The 16,521-nt window shown below is 31.3% G+C and overlaps 2 protein-coding genes across 3 annotated transcripts; both read right to left on the reverse strand.

Annotated features, from left to right (window-relative positions):
- Positions 1 to 3,100: 3,100 nt before the first annotated feature.
- On the reverse strand, positions 3,101 to 5,086 carry LOC105628496 (uncharacterized). Of its 2 annotated transcripts, none has more exons than XM_012209913.4 (2): positions 4,970 to 5,086; positions 3,101 to 3,843 (listed from the first exon to the last, which is right to left on the reverse strand). In XM_012209913.4, exon 2 carries the CDS (start codon positions 3,837 to 3,839, stop codon positions 3,318 to 3,320), a length of 522 nt encoding a protein of 173 aa, XP_012065303.1. In that variant the 5' UTR covers positions 3,840 to 3,843; positions 4,970 to 5,086; the 3' UTR covers positions 3,101 to 3,317. The 2 variants fall into 2 exon arrangements, with proteins under 2 accessions (XP_012065303.1, XP_012065304.1); XM_012209914.4 differs by having other exon boundaries at positions 3,101 to 3,846; positions 4,970 to 5,062.
- A 649-nt stretch (positions 5,087 to 5,735) lies between these two features.
- On the reverse strand, positions 5,736 to 9,390 carry LOC105628495 (protein DETOXIFICATION 16). Its single transcript, XM_012209911.4, has 8 exons — positions 8,988 to 9,390; positions 8,252 to 8,796; positions 7,509 to 7,595; positions 7,325 to 7,381; positions 6,687 to 6,925; positions 6,487 to 6,605; positions 6,295 to 6,381; positions 5,736 to 6,111 (listed from the first exon to the last, which is right to left on the reverse strand). Exons 1-8 carry the CDS (start codon positions 9,261 to 9,263, stop codon positions 6,046 to 6,048), a joined length of 1,476 nt encoding a protein of 491 aa, XP_012065301.1. The 5' UTR covers positions 9,264 to 9,390; the 3' UTR covers positions 5,736 to 6,045.
- Between the last annotated feature and the right edge of the window lie 7,131 nt (positions 9,391 to 16,521).

Genomic DNA, 16,521 nt, shown 5'->3' on the forward strand with positions numbered 1-16,521 from the left:
GTAGATTTCATGGTAGAGAAGTCGGAAGTTTTTGAAAAATTCAAAGCTTTTAAAAACAAAGTTGAAAAAGAAGTTGGAAATAAAATTAGATGCCTTCGCACCGACAATGGTGGAGAGTACACGTCTGACGAATTCACTAAATATTGCCAAGAGCAAGGCATTCGAAGGCAATTCACATGTCCAAGAACACCGCAGCAAAATGGAGTTGCTGAGAGAAAGAATCGACACCTGGTGGAGATTTGCAGGAGTTTGCTCCATGCGAAGAATGTGTCGGCTAGATTTTGGGCAGAGTGCATGAAGACAGTTGTGTACGTCACCAACGGACTACCTCAAGCAAGATGGGAGTTTACATCCCCATTCCAGAAACTGTGGAACATTAAACCAACTGAAAGTCATTTTCGCGTTTTTGGATGCGTGTGTTATGTCTTCGTTTCGTATGAACTTCGAAGCAAGTTGGACAAAAAGGCACTTTGCTACATATTCGTTGGTTATGATGAGCAAAGAAAAGGCTAGAGATGTTGTGATCCTACAACTAACAAGTGCCATATTTCAAGAAACGTGGTCTTTGATGAGACATCATCTTGGTGGTCATCTGAAGCAACTCTGCTACCAGACTCAAAAGAAATTCAAGAAAAAGTTGAAAAGAAGATAGGAGAGGGAGAGTTCATCCCAGAGAAAGGTCAAGGAGAGCCATCCATAGTTCAAGAGAAATCGAAAAGCCCATGGAAGATAGGTGCATACGAACAACAGCAGCCAAGTCAAGAAGAACAAGATCCAGATTCTCGTCTACTTCGGCGATCAAGTCGAGAAAGAATGTAACAGCCCAGCCCATGGTAGATATTGTCCGCTTTGGGTGCCAAACCTGGCCTGAACCCTCACGGTTTTGTTTTTGGGCCAGGGAAAACCTCCGCTCTGCCAGCCCAAAACGCGTCTACCATGTTCAAGGTTGCCACCCTTTATGTATAGGACTTCCACCTTGTGCGTAGCCGATGTGGGATTCGCCTAAGGTGTTGTGCCCCAAACCTGGGATGTCACAAAGAAGGCCTAATCCAAAATATGCAAATGCTGCTATTGCAGAGATAAAGGAGCCAACAACTTATGAAGAAGCATCAAAGAAGATGGAGTGGACTACTGCGATGGAAGAAGAAATTGCTGCTTTGGAGGAAAATCAAACATGGGAATTAGTGCCAAAACCAAGAGATGTGAAACCCATCTCTTGCAAATGGGTTTACAAAATCAAAACTCGCCCAGATGGATCAATTGAGCGATACAAAGCAAGACTGGTTGCTTGTGGATTTTCTCAGCAATATGGCATGGACTATGATGAGACATTTAGTCCAGTTGCCAAGATCACTACTGTGCGTGTATTACTAGCTTTGGCAGCTAGTAAGTCATGGCCTTTGTGGCAGATGGATGTGAAGAACGCATTCTTACATGGTGAAGTTGATCGTGAAATTTACATGGAGCAACCACCAGGGTTCAAAAGTCGTGAGAATCCTAACTATGTGTGCAAGCTAAGGAAAGCTCTTTATGGTCTTAAACAAGCACCGAGGGCTTGGTATGGCAAGATTGCAGAATTTCTTGTCAAGAATGGATATGTTATGGCACTAGCAGACTCTAGTTTATTTGTAAAAAATCGGGAAGGAAGACTAGCTACAGTGCTAGTATATGTTGATGATTTAATAGTCACTGGCGACAACATCGAAGAGATTCAACTCATCCGAGAGAATTTGGCTACTCGTTTTAAGATGAAAGAGCTGGGTAAGGTCAGGCATTTCCTTGGATTGGAGATAGAAGAAGCCAAGGAAGGTTTGTACCTCGGACAACAGAAGTATGCAAGAGATCTACTAAAGAGGTTTGGAATGATGGAATGCAAGCCAATATCCATTCCAATGGATGCTAATGTCAAGCTGTGTGCTTATGAAGGGAATGATCTCGAAGATGCTACTATGTATAGACAACTAGTGGGAAGCCTAATCTATCTCACTATGACACGGCCGGACATTTCCTTTGCAGTTGGAGTAGTCAGCCGATTTATGCAGAAGCCTAAGAAACCTCACTTGGAAGCAGTTCGAAGAATATTAAGATATATCAAAAGTACAATCGATTATGGGATCTTTTACAAGAGAGGTGAAATTATCAAGTTGGAAAGATATTGCGATGCTGATTATGCGGGAGATCACGACACTCGGCGCTCGACAACAGGCTATGCATTTAGTCTTGGTTCAGGAGTAATCTCTTGGTGCAGCAAGAGACAACCTACAGTGTCACTTTCCACAACAGAAGCTGAGTATCGGGCAAGAGCAACAGCAGCTCAGGAAAGTGTTTGGTTGTCACAGCTTATGAACGATCTGCATCAACCCATCGACTATCCAATTCCGTTAAATTGTGATAATCGTTCGGCTATACAAATGGCTGAGAATCCGGTGTTTCATGCGAGAACAAAACACGTGGAGGTTCACTATCACTTTATCAGAGAGAAGGTTCTACAAGGAGAGATTAAAATGAAATATATCAAGACGGAGGATCAACCAGCCGATATCTTTACAAAGAGTTTAAACGCAAATAAATATGAAGATTTTCGTCAACAATTGGGAATGATGAAGAAAGAGAAATTAATCGTTGAGGGAGAGTATTAAAATATCACCGATTAATTTAAGTGCTGCTATAATAAGCCAAGACTTGGGAAGCCTTAAGCCCCAAGTTGGAGGTCCAAGCCCACATTCTAGAATACTCCACAATTCTCCACACATAAGATGTGATGAAAATATCTTACCTAACTCTAAAATGTTCCTTGTAATCTAGACCATCTATTTTTGTAAACAAATCTTAGCCGTACATTGAGGAGGTGGAAATGCATATCACCCCTCCTCTCATTTGTAACCAAGCAAACACAAAACAAAAACCAAATAAGTAATCATTTCCTTAAGATTTGTGAATATTTGCTTCTTATTAATACAATTATATTTGGTGTTTTGTGTTAATAATATTTTGGTTGCCTTTCCCGTTATTATTTTTGGTGTTATAAATTATTAATCAATCTTAGAGTTTATCATTGCGCTGATATCCAACAAGTGGTATCAGAGCATTAAAACCAACATGAAAAACCAAAAGCCATATCAACTCTATTGAAAAGCAAACCATCAGTATCTTACAGAACACAGACATGCTAAATATTTGCATAATAAAGAAACTAGAGACTACATAAAACGTTGAAAGTCATTACCATGTCCAGCTAAGGAAGCAAAATAAACTAACTATGAAGTTCAAACTCCAAACTAATTTACCAACGGAGACAAACAAGCATAATTATATGACTACTTCAAGTATTTCTTGTTGCTGCTACTGATGTTTTTTCCCTTGCTGTTGCAGCAGCTATTTTTTCCCCTGCTACTGCTGCTGCTGTTCCCATAATCGACCCTGCGGTACCTCTCCTCCACCTGGTGTTCAGTATAACCTCTTTTGTCACCAACCTTAAAAGTTTTGGTTGTTTTGAACTCATCCTTGTAACCAACTCTACCAGTTGAACGCTCCTTGAAAACATCCCCAGAAGAATAGCTCTGCTTCATGGTTGTCCTCGCATAAGAACCAGTCTTCTTGTCCACAATGCTGTTCTTCAAAATCGATTGCTGACTGTTGGATTGCTGAAGATGATTATCTTCCAAATCAGATCCGACACCTTCAGAATCACTATGATAATTATCTTCATCAAAATCAGATTTCTCATTATAATCATCTTCAGAATCAGATCCCAACCCATAAGAATCAGGTTCCTCATTAAAATCATCTCCGAAATCAGATCCCCCAAAATAATCATCTTCATAATCACTGCAAGCCATAATCCTACTAAACAAGCTTAATTTGATCAATGGAAGTGAAATTAACTTGTCGAGAAAACAGAACTTAACTAATTGAGGAAACATGTACAACCCTTAAATAGAATTATTCACCAAGATCATTTGAGAAATATAAAGATCAACAATACAAGTAATTGATCCCAACAAATTGCAAAATATATAAACTTAGAAATTCTAGTCTAAAACACTTTATATTCCAATTTTAGTTCCTGTAACTTCATCACCTAGCAAACATAATGCACAAAAATTTCATGGGAAAGGTAAAAGGCAATTACAGTTAGAACTTAGAAATTAATTTTAGCATTTCATAAAAATAAACTTTTACTGTTTTATTATCAAAGCTAACTTTAAATTGAAAGGGAAAATAGCTAACTAAAACAAGTCTTATAGTTCATCAAAGCCTGCTAGTTGTAGTTAGGGATGTAAATAAGTCAAGTCACTCATGAGCCACTATGAGACTTGACTTGAGAAAAGCTTATTAAGTAAGTTTAACAATTCAAGCTTGAGGATGCCTATGTAACTCATTTAATATACCAGTTCAAGTTCGAGCTTGTAATGGGGCAATTTATGATTATTTTTTTCACGGTAAATGAAAATTAGTCGAGCTTAAACGTGGGTTTCGAGCTTCGATCAACCTTGGCTGTATACCTTAAACGAGTCGAGATCAAAGCTTTGAGCTCGGCTCAACTGCCACTATCAAGGGTTATGAAAAAACACAAAAAGAAAAAAAAAATTCTGAATTCAAATCTGCAAAATCCTCTTTCCTAAATCAAAATCAAAACACAAAATTGGAAACTCAAAAGCAAGACAATTCAAGAGAACCCTAAAATAAAGAACTCTAGAAAAAAAGAAATCAAAACCTTGTCAAAACAACTAAATTTGAAATAACATACAATTTCAATTCTACTACTTAATATTGTCTACTCGTATCAAGATTAAGAAAATAGTAAATTATATATTCATTTATGAGTAAAAGAAAGTTACTAATCGACGAATCAAATTCTCGCCAGTAACAATGTCCCTCCCCAATACTCAAAAACACAAAAATGAAAAAGCTGATGATCAATTAAACATGAATAGTGCCAAATTTGAAAACAACAAAAGGAAAAAACCTCTAAATATCTTCTTCGCTTGACTGATGGATAGTGGAGACACGGAGACAGTAAATATAAAGACTCTATAGGCTTTTATAGGGCTTGAAGGTAAAAAAAGGCCGAGCATGAAAAGTTACTCCAGAAATAATCAAGATAATAACTGCCAGGCTGATCTCATTTGCACCAAATTTTACAATTTGATAATGTTTAATTTAAAATTTTAAATTGATTGTAAAAAAATTTAATAAGTAGTTTTACGATTAATTTTTTCCTTAAAAAATAAGATTGCATATATTTTTAATGATAACTATATAAATTAAAAATGTATATATTATGCACATTTGAATACGCAAAATAGTGGTAAATATAAATAACTTAATTTTAATTTTGACCATCAGCAATGTCAAAAATAAAAAAATATATAATTAATTAAAAAAATATATTCCAATATAAAAAAATTAATTATAAATATAAAATTACTTGATATTTAAAAAATATGATAAAAATTATTGTGTTAACATAAAATGGTATTATTTTTTTTATAGAATTATCTGATTATATTTTTAATTTTTTAAAATAATTATTAAAAAAATAAAAAACATTGATTGGTCCAACCGATCAATATGGTTCGATATAACTCTCTCGTTGGTCTAAGAAAGTTAGAGCATGCACAAAATAAACAAACAACTCTCTCGTCAAGTTATATATAATTTCCAAATCAAAGCCATTCACCTCCGTTACTGTGTAAGCTAAGCAATTAATCTACTACAGAACAGAAGATAGATAACAATAATAGACGCCATTTTCATATCTCTAAATCCCAAATTCTAGAAACATATAGAGATTACGAACAATTTCCAGTTTATATGAACAAACTGAATGGAATTGATCGGAGCGGGCATTTCCGGTTACTCCATATTCACTATGTATTGGACGAATTGAAACTGTGTCACTAACATTTTATAACATTTTGACTCCTTCAATAATATCCTACTTTTACTTCTTCAATGAAATTTTTTTTTTTTTTCTGTTTCAATGTTCCAAAATTTACATTCTTGAGAATCTAACTCCAACACAAGTTATTGGTAATATTTTTATGACAATGCATCACCATCTGTCACTGTCATTGCACCAAATACTCTGTTCTTGGCTTTCTTTGCCTACATGAAAACAAATAAACAAATAAAAATGGCATGGAATCAAAATTAGAGGGGATGACAAGGAATTCTCAAATAACCTAGAGCTAATTACAGAAAACCTTATGAGTGTTCTTATATCATACACTTTAGTGCTCATAAATTAACCAAGAGAAAAAGGAAAAAAAAAAAAACCACTATATATACCTGTTTTTCCCAATCTGTGCATGAAGTTATGATTGCAAGAGAAATTGCTTGCACAAACATTGCCATTGTAATCCCAATCCAGAGGCCCTGTCAAACACATTTCATATAGACATTTTTGGTTTATTAAAATCCCAATCCAGAGGCCAAGATGGATTCAAAATAAGAAAACAAAAGAAAAAAACTTGAAGCTACCTTTCCTCCAATATGATAGACAAAAGCTAATAATACAGCTGAAGGAATTCCAACAATGTAATAGGATCCCAAATTAACAATTGCTCCAATCTTTTGCCACCCACAGCCTCTGCAAGTTCCTGCAATTCTTAATTTCGTTATATCAAACATAGCCTGAAGTGTTGCAATTCAAGACAATTTAGTCATAAGTTGCTGCAGACCTGAAAGAACAGTTTGAATGCCATTGATGAAATGGGATACTGCAAGAAATGGTAACATTTCTCCCACATAATTCACCAGTCGTTGTTCCTTGGTAAACAAGTAGCCGACAACTTTTCGACCCGAAACCATCATAGTAGCTATAACAATGCCTTCTATCACAACCAAGATTACCACAACATACACTGCTAGACGTGCTGATTGCGGTCGCCCAGCACCCAGTTCATTTGAAACTCTTGTGCTAGTTAATGAATGCATAAAAATAAAACTATAATTTAAAAAAAAAAAAAAAAAAAGAAGGGAAAAAAGGCCTTATTGAAAATTTTGTGACTATATGAAAATTATTGAAATCCACATTAATCATTAATTATATTAATTTAGATTTTAGGAATTGATTTGTCTAGGCTCGGTCATGGACCACTCCTGGACAACAAATGAATAATGATTTTTTTTGTTGAAACGAGAATATCTCTCACCATACACCAGCTAAAAAAAGAATAAAAGCAGAACAATTTTTAAAAACTAGCTATTTTCATTAATTCGGTCTATAGGTGAAGCTATATACACAGTCTGGACAAGTCTAATCCATTAATTTAACCAAAGATGTCGGGGAAAAGAAGGGATAAGATTATATATGCACCTTATTGCACCACTGAGACCAAAAGGTATCATGTAAGTCAGCATGTGTATATTAAAGCTGGAATTATGCCAAAACTTATTGTTAGTGATGCTAAGAATAAAAAAATAATAATTAATGTCTGTGTGTGTGAAAGTGAAATTTTTATGTGATAGTTATTGCTATATGCTTTTAAAATATGCAAAACCTGATAGACAGGACTGATGCTTCAAGCTTAGGGTTTGGAAGAAGTCCTGATAATAAAACCACTGTCTCAAGTGACCATACTTCCAAACTGTTTCAAGCAAAAAAATAATTTAAATCGTTAGAAATATATCAAATTATTTATATGATGCAAATGCATAAATAATTCAAATTGCTCGTGAACTACTTGGACTCGAAATTATTTTTTCATTTTAAAAAATATATCCACATATGCAATTTCTGATTTAAATTAATCGAAATTAAACCAAATGCTAGCATTAATACTAGTTGATTGGATCTTTTAATTTTTTTTTTTTTTTGTTAAAAAGTAAAAATTACCCTACCATTAATCCTACTTTAAAAAATTAAAAATCCTGTTTGGTACATAAAAAGAGTTGAGTCACACTAAACTCAAATATATATTTGAAGTATTGATTTGCAAAAGCTAGGGGCCAAAAGATATTTTCAAAAGTTAGGGGGTAATTTAAAAAAAAAAAAATTCATACTACTTGTAAACTAAAAATTAAAAATTTTTTTCACACGAGAGGCGCTGGCCACCACTTGCCTCGTTCCCCCAATTGCATTTGAGCTTGCGTGAAAATAAAACTCAGTATAGCTCGAATCCAGTTCTGAGCCTCAAAGTTTTTTAATCACGTCAAGCTACATCTCTGCATAACTCGACTCGATACATCCCTAAATCGCTAGCTATGCTAAATTGAAAGTGAAAGATGCTACTCATAACATCACCTAAGCATTACAGTTGCAGGAATTGCTAGTTTTAAAAACTTGGGAATTCCATGGAATGCTTCTTTTGAAAAACCTGTCCAAGTTTCCTTGAAGGATGGAGAGAAGTAGACATAAATCATCAGTTGTAATGCAATTATCCAAAAACAGATGGTGCTTGCCAATGCAGCCCCCATTTCTTTGAGGCTAGATCTAAAAACAAGAACCCAACAAATGGGTATGTGTAGTAATGTAGCAATTCCTGAGGTAACCATCAATGGAACTACTTTGTTTTGCGTTTGTAGGAATCTGATATGACATTCAAGAAGTGACAAACTAAAAAAACCTGGTATCAAGAAATAAGCATATTTTCCTGCCTCATTTGCTATTTCAGGATTTTGTTTCAAGAATTTGAGAATTTCAGCTGCATTAGCAAATATAATTCCAATTGGAATGCTCATAACAAGAAGAACAAAGACTCCTCTTTGTAAGTGTATGCCAAGTGAGTGATATTGTTTCGCTCCATAGGATTGACCGCAGAATGTTTCCAATGCGCTTCCCATTCCTCGCTTATTGACAATAATTAAGAAAATAGAAAAGCTTACTGATTAGTAATGTTCTGGTTAACTTGCTTCATATTATAAAAATTTTAGTTGTGTTTCATAAAATTGAATTCCTGAGAGTAAATTGCAAACTTTCTTTTATACTGAATAAGGTCGTAATATAGACTCAGAAAGTGAAACCTGCAGAAATGTCTTACCAACAAAGTGTAACCTGCCATTGAAGCGAGAGAAGTAGCAATGGAAGCACCAGAAAGAGCAAGCTCTCCAAGATGACCAACAAATACGACACAAATCATCTGTGTAATGCCTAGGCAGAGGAAAATTGACACCAACGGTCCTGCTAAAAGCAACTGCTTCTTCATCTCCTTTAAAATCTCCTTTTTGCTAAATACGATTCTTGATTCAGTAACATTTTCCCCAGTTGCTTCTGGTGTTGTTGAAGTTGGATATTTTTCTTGTCTTTCTATCTCCATTTTGATTCTCTTTTTACTTTCACTTTTATGAATGCAGAAATCATGGGTTATATATCCTTTCAGCTCTGATTTTTCTTTTTTAAAGAAAGGTTTCGGTTTCCTTTAGAAATCAAGAACATGAAGATAATTATCTTGTTAATAAAAAAGAGCTTAAAAACTCTAGACCAAGTGTTCAATTTCTCATCGATATTCCACGTGGGGTAGGGTTTAACTCATCATGGATCCCACCAACAATCCAATTTTTCAGTAGATAGAGTATTCAAACGCAAAAATACTTATGCATACTCTATCCATGACCCTACCAATCAATCAAACTAATACAAATTATGAATTTTTTAAAATTATTTCTATTTTATTTTATTTTCTTCATTAGTGTACAGTTAAAAATATTTTCATTATAATAAAAATTTTTATTTTTATTGATTTAATTCGTTGACGCCACATAAAAAGTTAGAAACCGAGCCAAATTGAAAAATGAGTCGCATCAGATGTACAAATCACGTTTGCTTATAGGTTGGATTGCAACATGGAAGAATCCGATTCAGATTCCATTGCTTTACAGGCTTGCTTGTCCACTAATTTTCGTTTGCTATAGTTATTAATTATTTGTGGGGTAAAATCTATTAATTTTAAAAAATAATAATTTTTCAAAGTATTTAATAAATATATAGATTTGTATAAATTAAAGAGTAAATTATTTGGAAAGTACCCATGACCATACCCCAAAAACAAGCCATCAATTGACGATTACTTATAATTTGTAATTATTGTCTAATCAAATACAAATAGCAATAAATATTTAAGAAAATTACGATTATATCCCTCTATTTTTTAAAACACAACATTCGGTCTGTCTTTTTAAAATTGGATTAAATTGTCTTATTTTTTTCTTCCATTAGAATACTATTACATGATTCTATCTAATTACAAATGCTTAATGAAAGGACAAAGATGCCCTCTTTATCTCTTCCCCACCCAATTGCTAACTCCTTTTCACTGCCACCAATAAGCTGCTGTTACCACCACCACCAAGAAGAAGGAAAAAAAAAAAAAAAAAAACATTATACTACTGTCTCATTCGTCTCTTCCATTTAACCGCTATGTAATAAACACAACAAACTTAAAAAAAATAACGCAACGACAAAGATAAAAAGCTCTCGTGCTGAGAAGGTTTGATGAAAATATTATTTTTCAAAATATTTTTATTGATGAAAAAAATAAAAATGATTTAATTTTGTTTGATTATATTAACTTCCTATTTTAATTTAAATTTTATTGAATAAAGTAAAAAATTATATGATATACTAAATAAGGTATATACTAAATATGATAAAAATATAATATCTTTAAAAACTTAATTTTATTGATTTTAAAAAAATAATAATTAATTTTTATTCGTTATACTATACTATGTAAGGTATATATTAAAAATTAATATATATAAAATAATAAAAAATTATTTATATAGATTAAATTATGTTTACTTACAATGAATACTGTAACTGTGTTAGAGTGGTTTGAAAAATTTAGTTGAGGATAAAAAATGAAAAAGAAAGTGAAAAACAAAATTGACGCTTACATGGATAATTCTTTAAAAATATAAAATTTAAGAAAACAAACTAAAATTTTTAAACATTTGAGGCCATAAGGATAATTTTAAATGTATACAAAATTCAGAAAAAAATTAAATTATTTAAAGACTTTGAGGGCGGTGGCCCCCCTGCCCCAGGTTGCAACTGTACTTATCCAAAAGCCCTTGTACTGCAGATTTTCATGTCATAAAAAGACAAGAATAGAAAAAAAAAAAAAAAAAAAAAAAAAACCATGTGAAAATGTTATATGCACCAATGGGTCATTGCCGTTGACAACACGAGTTGAATATATAGAAAAAATTTTCAATTCAATCCTTATTAAATATACATACAAAGAGATGAAGAACTTCAATTATAAGTAAATTCCAAATTAAATTCTGTTTATGATAATAGCGTGTCAGATATCCGCTATTTATATAAAAAAAATGAAAATGTTACCGTTCAACTAAAGTGGTAGACAACAAGTAATACTAGACGACAAATTACTAACAGCTCCAAGCTTCTGCGTTCAATAATTGAGTTCATAAGGTTGTTTTCTCTATGCCCTGCCTATACTGCATTAAAATTTAGGTCCAAAAGAAGAGTTGGTTTCATAATCAAAATAATAAAGGTGAAACCCGATAAGGAGTTGTTCGAGTACAATAACACACTTAAATTTAGTTGACAATTTTTACAAAGTTTGATTCATGAAAAAATATTTATAAAAAGCAAAAATGACTTATTTATGTCATGTGTATATGTCTACTCATATACCAATTTAATTAAAATAAATTTTTTTAGTTAAATGATAGTATTTTTAATCATTTACTTTGAACAAAAATAATAAAACAGTAATAACTTTTTTAAAAGAAATCTTTTTTTCTTATTAACTTGGTGTATGGATGGTCTCATATGCTGGATATAGGCAAGTTGTATCTCATATAAGGAATAGCCACAAATAAGGGTGCGCAAACCAACATATTGAAGTGAGACCAAAATCAAATTGATCCATTTTGGTTGGATTCAATCAAATCTAGGTGATTTTTGTATTTCACTTTTTAACTTTCATGATTGGTTAAGACAAATGCCAATATTTGACAATTATCAATATATTATTAACTTAGTTATAGAACATTTACAAGTTGATTAGGTTATCTTTCAAACTTACAAACCAATCTATTTAAAAAAGGTACACATTTAAATTCCTTTTTTTTTTTTTAAGAGAAACACATTTAAATTCATATATATATATTAAAAATTTAAATTTAAAGAATAAATATCATTTCTACTTAAATTCAAATTATTTAAACACAAAATCATCAAAAAAAATTTTGAATTAATTATAAACTAAGGAAATCTTGGTGTAATTCTTTGTACTTAAGAAAAATCCTTGTTTCTTATACCTGTAAAATAAAGACAGGAGTCAAGGAGAATTATTATTGGATCTTTCTATTATAGTGAAACATTGGAATTTGTGTTTTCAAAATTAATTTAATATTACCTTCACTCCACAAGATAATATTAATTATTTTTTTAAGATTAGAAGGGAAAATGACTTTTACCCTCAATTTTCCTGCATGTGTAGAATCATCTTCCGGAGTTCGCACTGCATTACGAGAACCATCACGGTGCTTTCAGTATACAATTATATTATCTAAAATTGAGATAGTTAAATTATTTTTTTAATTCTCTTGAAAAATCAGAAAATGTTAAAATTAACGGAATGGAGGTAGTATTTTATTATTTTAATTCCATCCTACACATTCATTTATTGTATTTTCTATTAAATAATGTTGAAATATTAAGTTTACCCTTTAATATAAATTATTTTTCAATCCTTTTGATATAACATATTATATGAGTAAAATCTTTTTTAAAAATTAATTTTAATAATCTTGTAGTCTATGACTTTCGATTATAATCATTTTGTTAAATTTTTTTGCTAAAATTTTAACTGTAATGTTAGAAAAAAGAGAACTAAGGGGGAAAAACCAACCAAAAAAAAAAAAAAAAGCAAAATGATATTTAATATATATTTTTAATTATTTTTAATTGATCAAAGGAAAATGTACGAAAGTTCTAATTAATACATATTAGACCATATAGTGAAGTTAAAAAATAGTTATTTTTATATTATTATCATTATTTTCTAAAAATAATTCCCACATATCGTTGTTAATGCATAGAAGCTGAAGGATTCTGTTGAGACCCTGTGGAGCAAGAGCTTATTATAGCAAAGCATAGTTCGCATAAAAGAACCAAAAAAGCACATGGGGAAAAAAAAAATAGAAGAAATGCCAATTTAAGATGCCTGTCGAGTAACGGTCTGTTGTTCAAGCTTATTGTAGCTTCTTAGACACTCATTTTATTAATTTAGATAAAAAGAAAATAAGCTTATACTAATATTTAAAAAAAAAAAAAAGAATCCAGCTTGTATTTTTTAATGGGGATTGGGCTATAATTCAGTGATAAAATTCCTCCAGCATTTGCCAAATGATGATCAAATCCCGAGTCCTATCATCCCCATCAATTTGATTATAATTTTTAATTTAGCTCCTTTCTCCTATTTTTATTATTTGATTAATTTTTAGCATTTTTAGTTCAATTTTCATGATAAAACAAATTAAAATAACCAACCAAATCAAATTTTTAGCCATTATATATATTTATAAAGTACTTGTATAAATAAAAATAACACCAAGACTAACAAAAAATACATGTTAATATATATAGTTTCAATAATTTTGGTCAGTTTATCTTTTTTGAATATTACTTTGATTTGATTGGATTGATTTTTGATAGGTCTTATTTTTATAGTTTTTATTAGAATTTTTTAATATTTTTAATTACTTTAATTAATTTTTATTTATATTTATATTTTTAATTAAGTTTCCTTGATCAACTTGATATGAAGAGTTTTTAGCAGGAAAATAGCTAAAATTTGCATCAAAAAAAGGTTATAGCTCAAAAAATGGAGATAAAAGCTCAACATGGCTAAGTTAGTAAAGTATACGGTCTGACTGTATCTCCAAGAAAGTTGAAAATTTAAGTGGGCCGAATTTAATTATTTAGCCCTTGTAGATTTGAAACTTGGGTGTGTCTTATGCATGGAGCTCTATGAGAATAATATAAGACTTACCTTGTTTGAGTTTCAGCTCTATTTAGTCAAAAAAGGCTCCTGCTTAGGAAGAAATGCAATATAAAATCAGTTTTCTACTCAAATAATATTTCTTCCTAATTAGGTCAGCTAGTTTCCTACTTGGATTCAGAGACACTCTACGAAATCTATATAAAGAGAAATCTCTACACTAAAAGGGCATTCACATCACATCCATTATCTCACATTCTATTCTCTACATCGTTTCTCTTTACAAGACTTCAAGCAATCAAGTTAGCAATTAAAATTCAAGGAACTGCTATAAGCCAATTGTTGACTAGTTTTTATTTCTAAACTCTCTTTTTGTTTTACTTTCAATATTCATGTTGATTATGAGAATATTTATAAGTTTAATTGAGTTTTATTTAATTACTATATCGAACTAAACTCTCATATTAGGGATTTAATGTAGTTTAATTTATATTTTAATTTTTAATATTAGATTTGGTTTTCCTTATTTAAAGTATAATTTATTATTGAACTTAATGCTTCCAGGCAGAATTTCTCCCTTAGATTGATTTATTTCATTAATCACTATCGGGAGAAGGGTGTTTGATATGAAAAGGTAATAAATTACATAAAAATAAGAACTTGATGTAGAAGCTATATGGTTTGACTTATGGGGGGTTTTCATAAGTTAACGACCTTAGGTTATGAATTTATAAATAAACCATAAAACTTAATGATTTAATTCATATTTGATTGCGCTATTGGAAGACAGTAATTAGATTGGATTAAAATAGCTAACAATACATCGGGAGAACTTGTTGGTAATTTTAGGGTTGTTTCCTCTACTTGAACAATAAAAATTGATTATCAAACTAATAAAATAAATTGGATAAAATTAAGTGAAGTCAAAATCCCTAATAGTTTTTAGTCATTGATTTCTTTTCATCAAATTGTCTTACTTGATTTCTTTTTATTCTCTTTTATTTATTTTAATTTAATTTCTTAAAATAATTCTCCTTATTGTCCTTTAAATAATAGTAGGTTAATACAATTTTGATACTTGGTATATAATACTTGTAGGAACGATATTCTAATCACTCTTTACTACTTGTTTGCTATTTCCTACACTTGCAAAAAAGCCTGTTAAGTTTTTGACGCCATTGCTGAGGATTGGCATTACCAATATCAATATCCATTAACCTATTATTAATTTAGATATTTTTTATTTTAATTTTTTTTTGTTAATTGAAATATTTGTTTATATTATTTGTAGTTTTTCTTTGTTTTAATTGATTTTTATTTTCATTATTTTTTTCCGAAGTAGTTTGACATGGTTCATCGAGAAATAGTCGCATATTTTAGTCAACAACACTCGGAGCCATTTTATGCCGCTTGGACAAGATTTAACGAATTGTTGGAAAGATTTCTTTGTCATAATTTTACAAATAAATATTTCACTTATATATTCTACTTTGGATTAGATGAAGAAATAAAAAGTTGAGTAAATAATGGATTTTCGACAACCGGTATTCATGTTCCAAAAAGTAGCTATGAAGATGTAGTTTAAAAATGATATGGCGGATTTTGACTACCGTAAGCATTGGAGTCATTCAGTGCAAGGTTAGTATCAGTAAGACCTTCTAAATTTTGAGGATGAAAAGAAAAAGGAGAATCAAATTAAGGATTTGATTGATGCCCTCATTAAGTTTCACATGAAATTCATGAATGAAACTCATGAGAGTTTTAAGATTCAACAAGCAGTAATCAAGAATTTAGAGGTACAAGTAGCGCTATGGTAGCTAATAGACCTCAAGAGGAGGAATGCAAGATAGATTCTAAGGACACTTCATAGAAAGTTGCACCTTTAGAAGAAGTAAAGCTTATATGTGAAGAACGCAACTCATTTAAAGACGGATTAAGCGCAAACAAAGACAAAGAAAATGATTGTGGCCAATGGTAGACTCAACCAGCGCAAGTAACAGAAACAAAGTCTTGAATCACCATTGTGCTCTCAAGCAGGAATAGTAGACTCAAAACAAAGATTTCTCAAAGATGAGATGTTCAAGGAGGTGAAGATGCAGCTGATGTTAGCAGGACCTCTTGTATCTGTTAATTTTTTTACCTACTTTTTACAGGACATTTCAGTGCAAAGATGATTGTTTCCTACTTTTTACAGGTCTATTGGATAAAGAAAATGATTGTTTCTGTTACTTGTGGTGATTTAACTCACCTCCTTTGAATCGATTACTTGTGTTTTTTTTTTTTTTTTTTTTTGGGAAATATTGTGGCTTTTACTTTTGATAACGGTGGAAGTTTTGAAATCAATTTAATTATTCCTTCTCACAAAATTAATAAATGAATATGTGCATCAATTCCTCACAATAAAATGAAGAAAATGATTGACCAATAAACTTGAAAGTCATTTTTTGAAGTAGGCACACTTGTACCATGAATTGCCCACAATCACTTTCCAAATCAATGTGGTGAATGATGAATTCTTAATTGGCAATCTACATAATGATTTAGGATTTTTCCTTCATTTATATATATGTTTTAATTCCTTTTGTTTTAAATATATATT

Source organism: Jatropha curcas, chromosome 8 (assembly GCF_041381405.1).
Source record: "Jatropha curcas cultivar XTBG-Jc1 chromosome 8, XTBG_Jcur_1.0, whole genome shotgun sequence".
Lineage (NCBI taxonomy): Eukaryota > Viridiplantae > Streptophyta > Magnoliopsida > Malpighiales > Euphorbiaceae > Jatropha > Jatropha curcas.

Bases quoted from the DNA above. Each gene is read 5' to 3' on its own strand.
- LOC105628496 (XM_012209913.4), bottom strand. From the start codon at position 3,839: ATGGCTTGCAGTGATTATGAAGATGATTATTTTGGGGGATCTGATTTC.
- LOC105628495 (XM_012209911.4), bottom strand. From the start codon at position 9,263: ATGGAGATAGAAAGACAAGAAAAATATCCAACTTCAACAACACCAGAA. The intron at 7,382-7,508 runs GTTTTGCATATT...GCATAATTCCAG, and splicing joins GCATCAGTCCTGTCTATCAG to CTTTAATATACACATGCTGA. The intron at 6,606-6,686 runs GTCTGCAGCAAC...TAAGAATTGCAG, and splicing joins CATTCAAACTGTTCTTTCAG to GAACTTGCAGAGGCTGTGGG.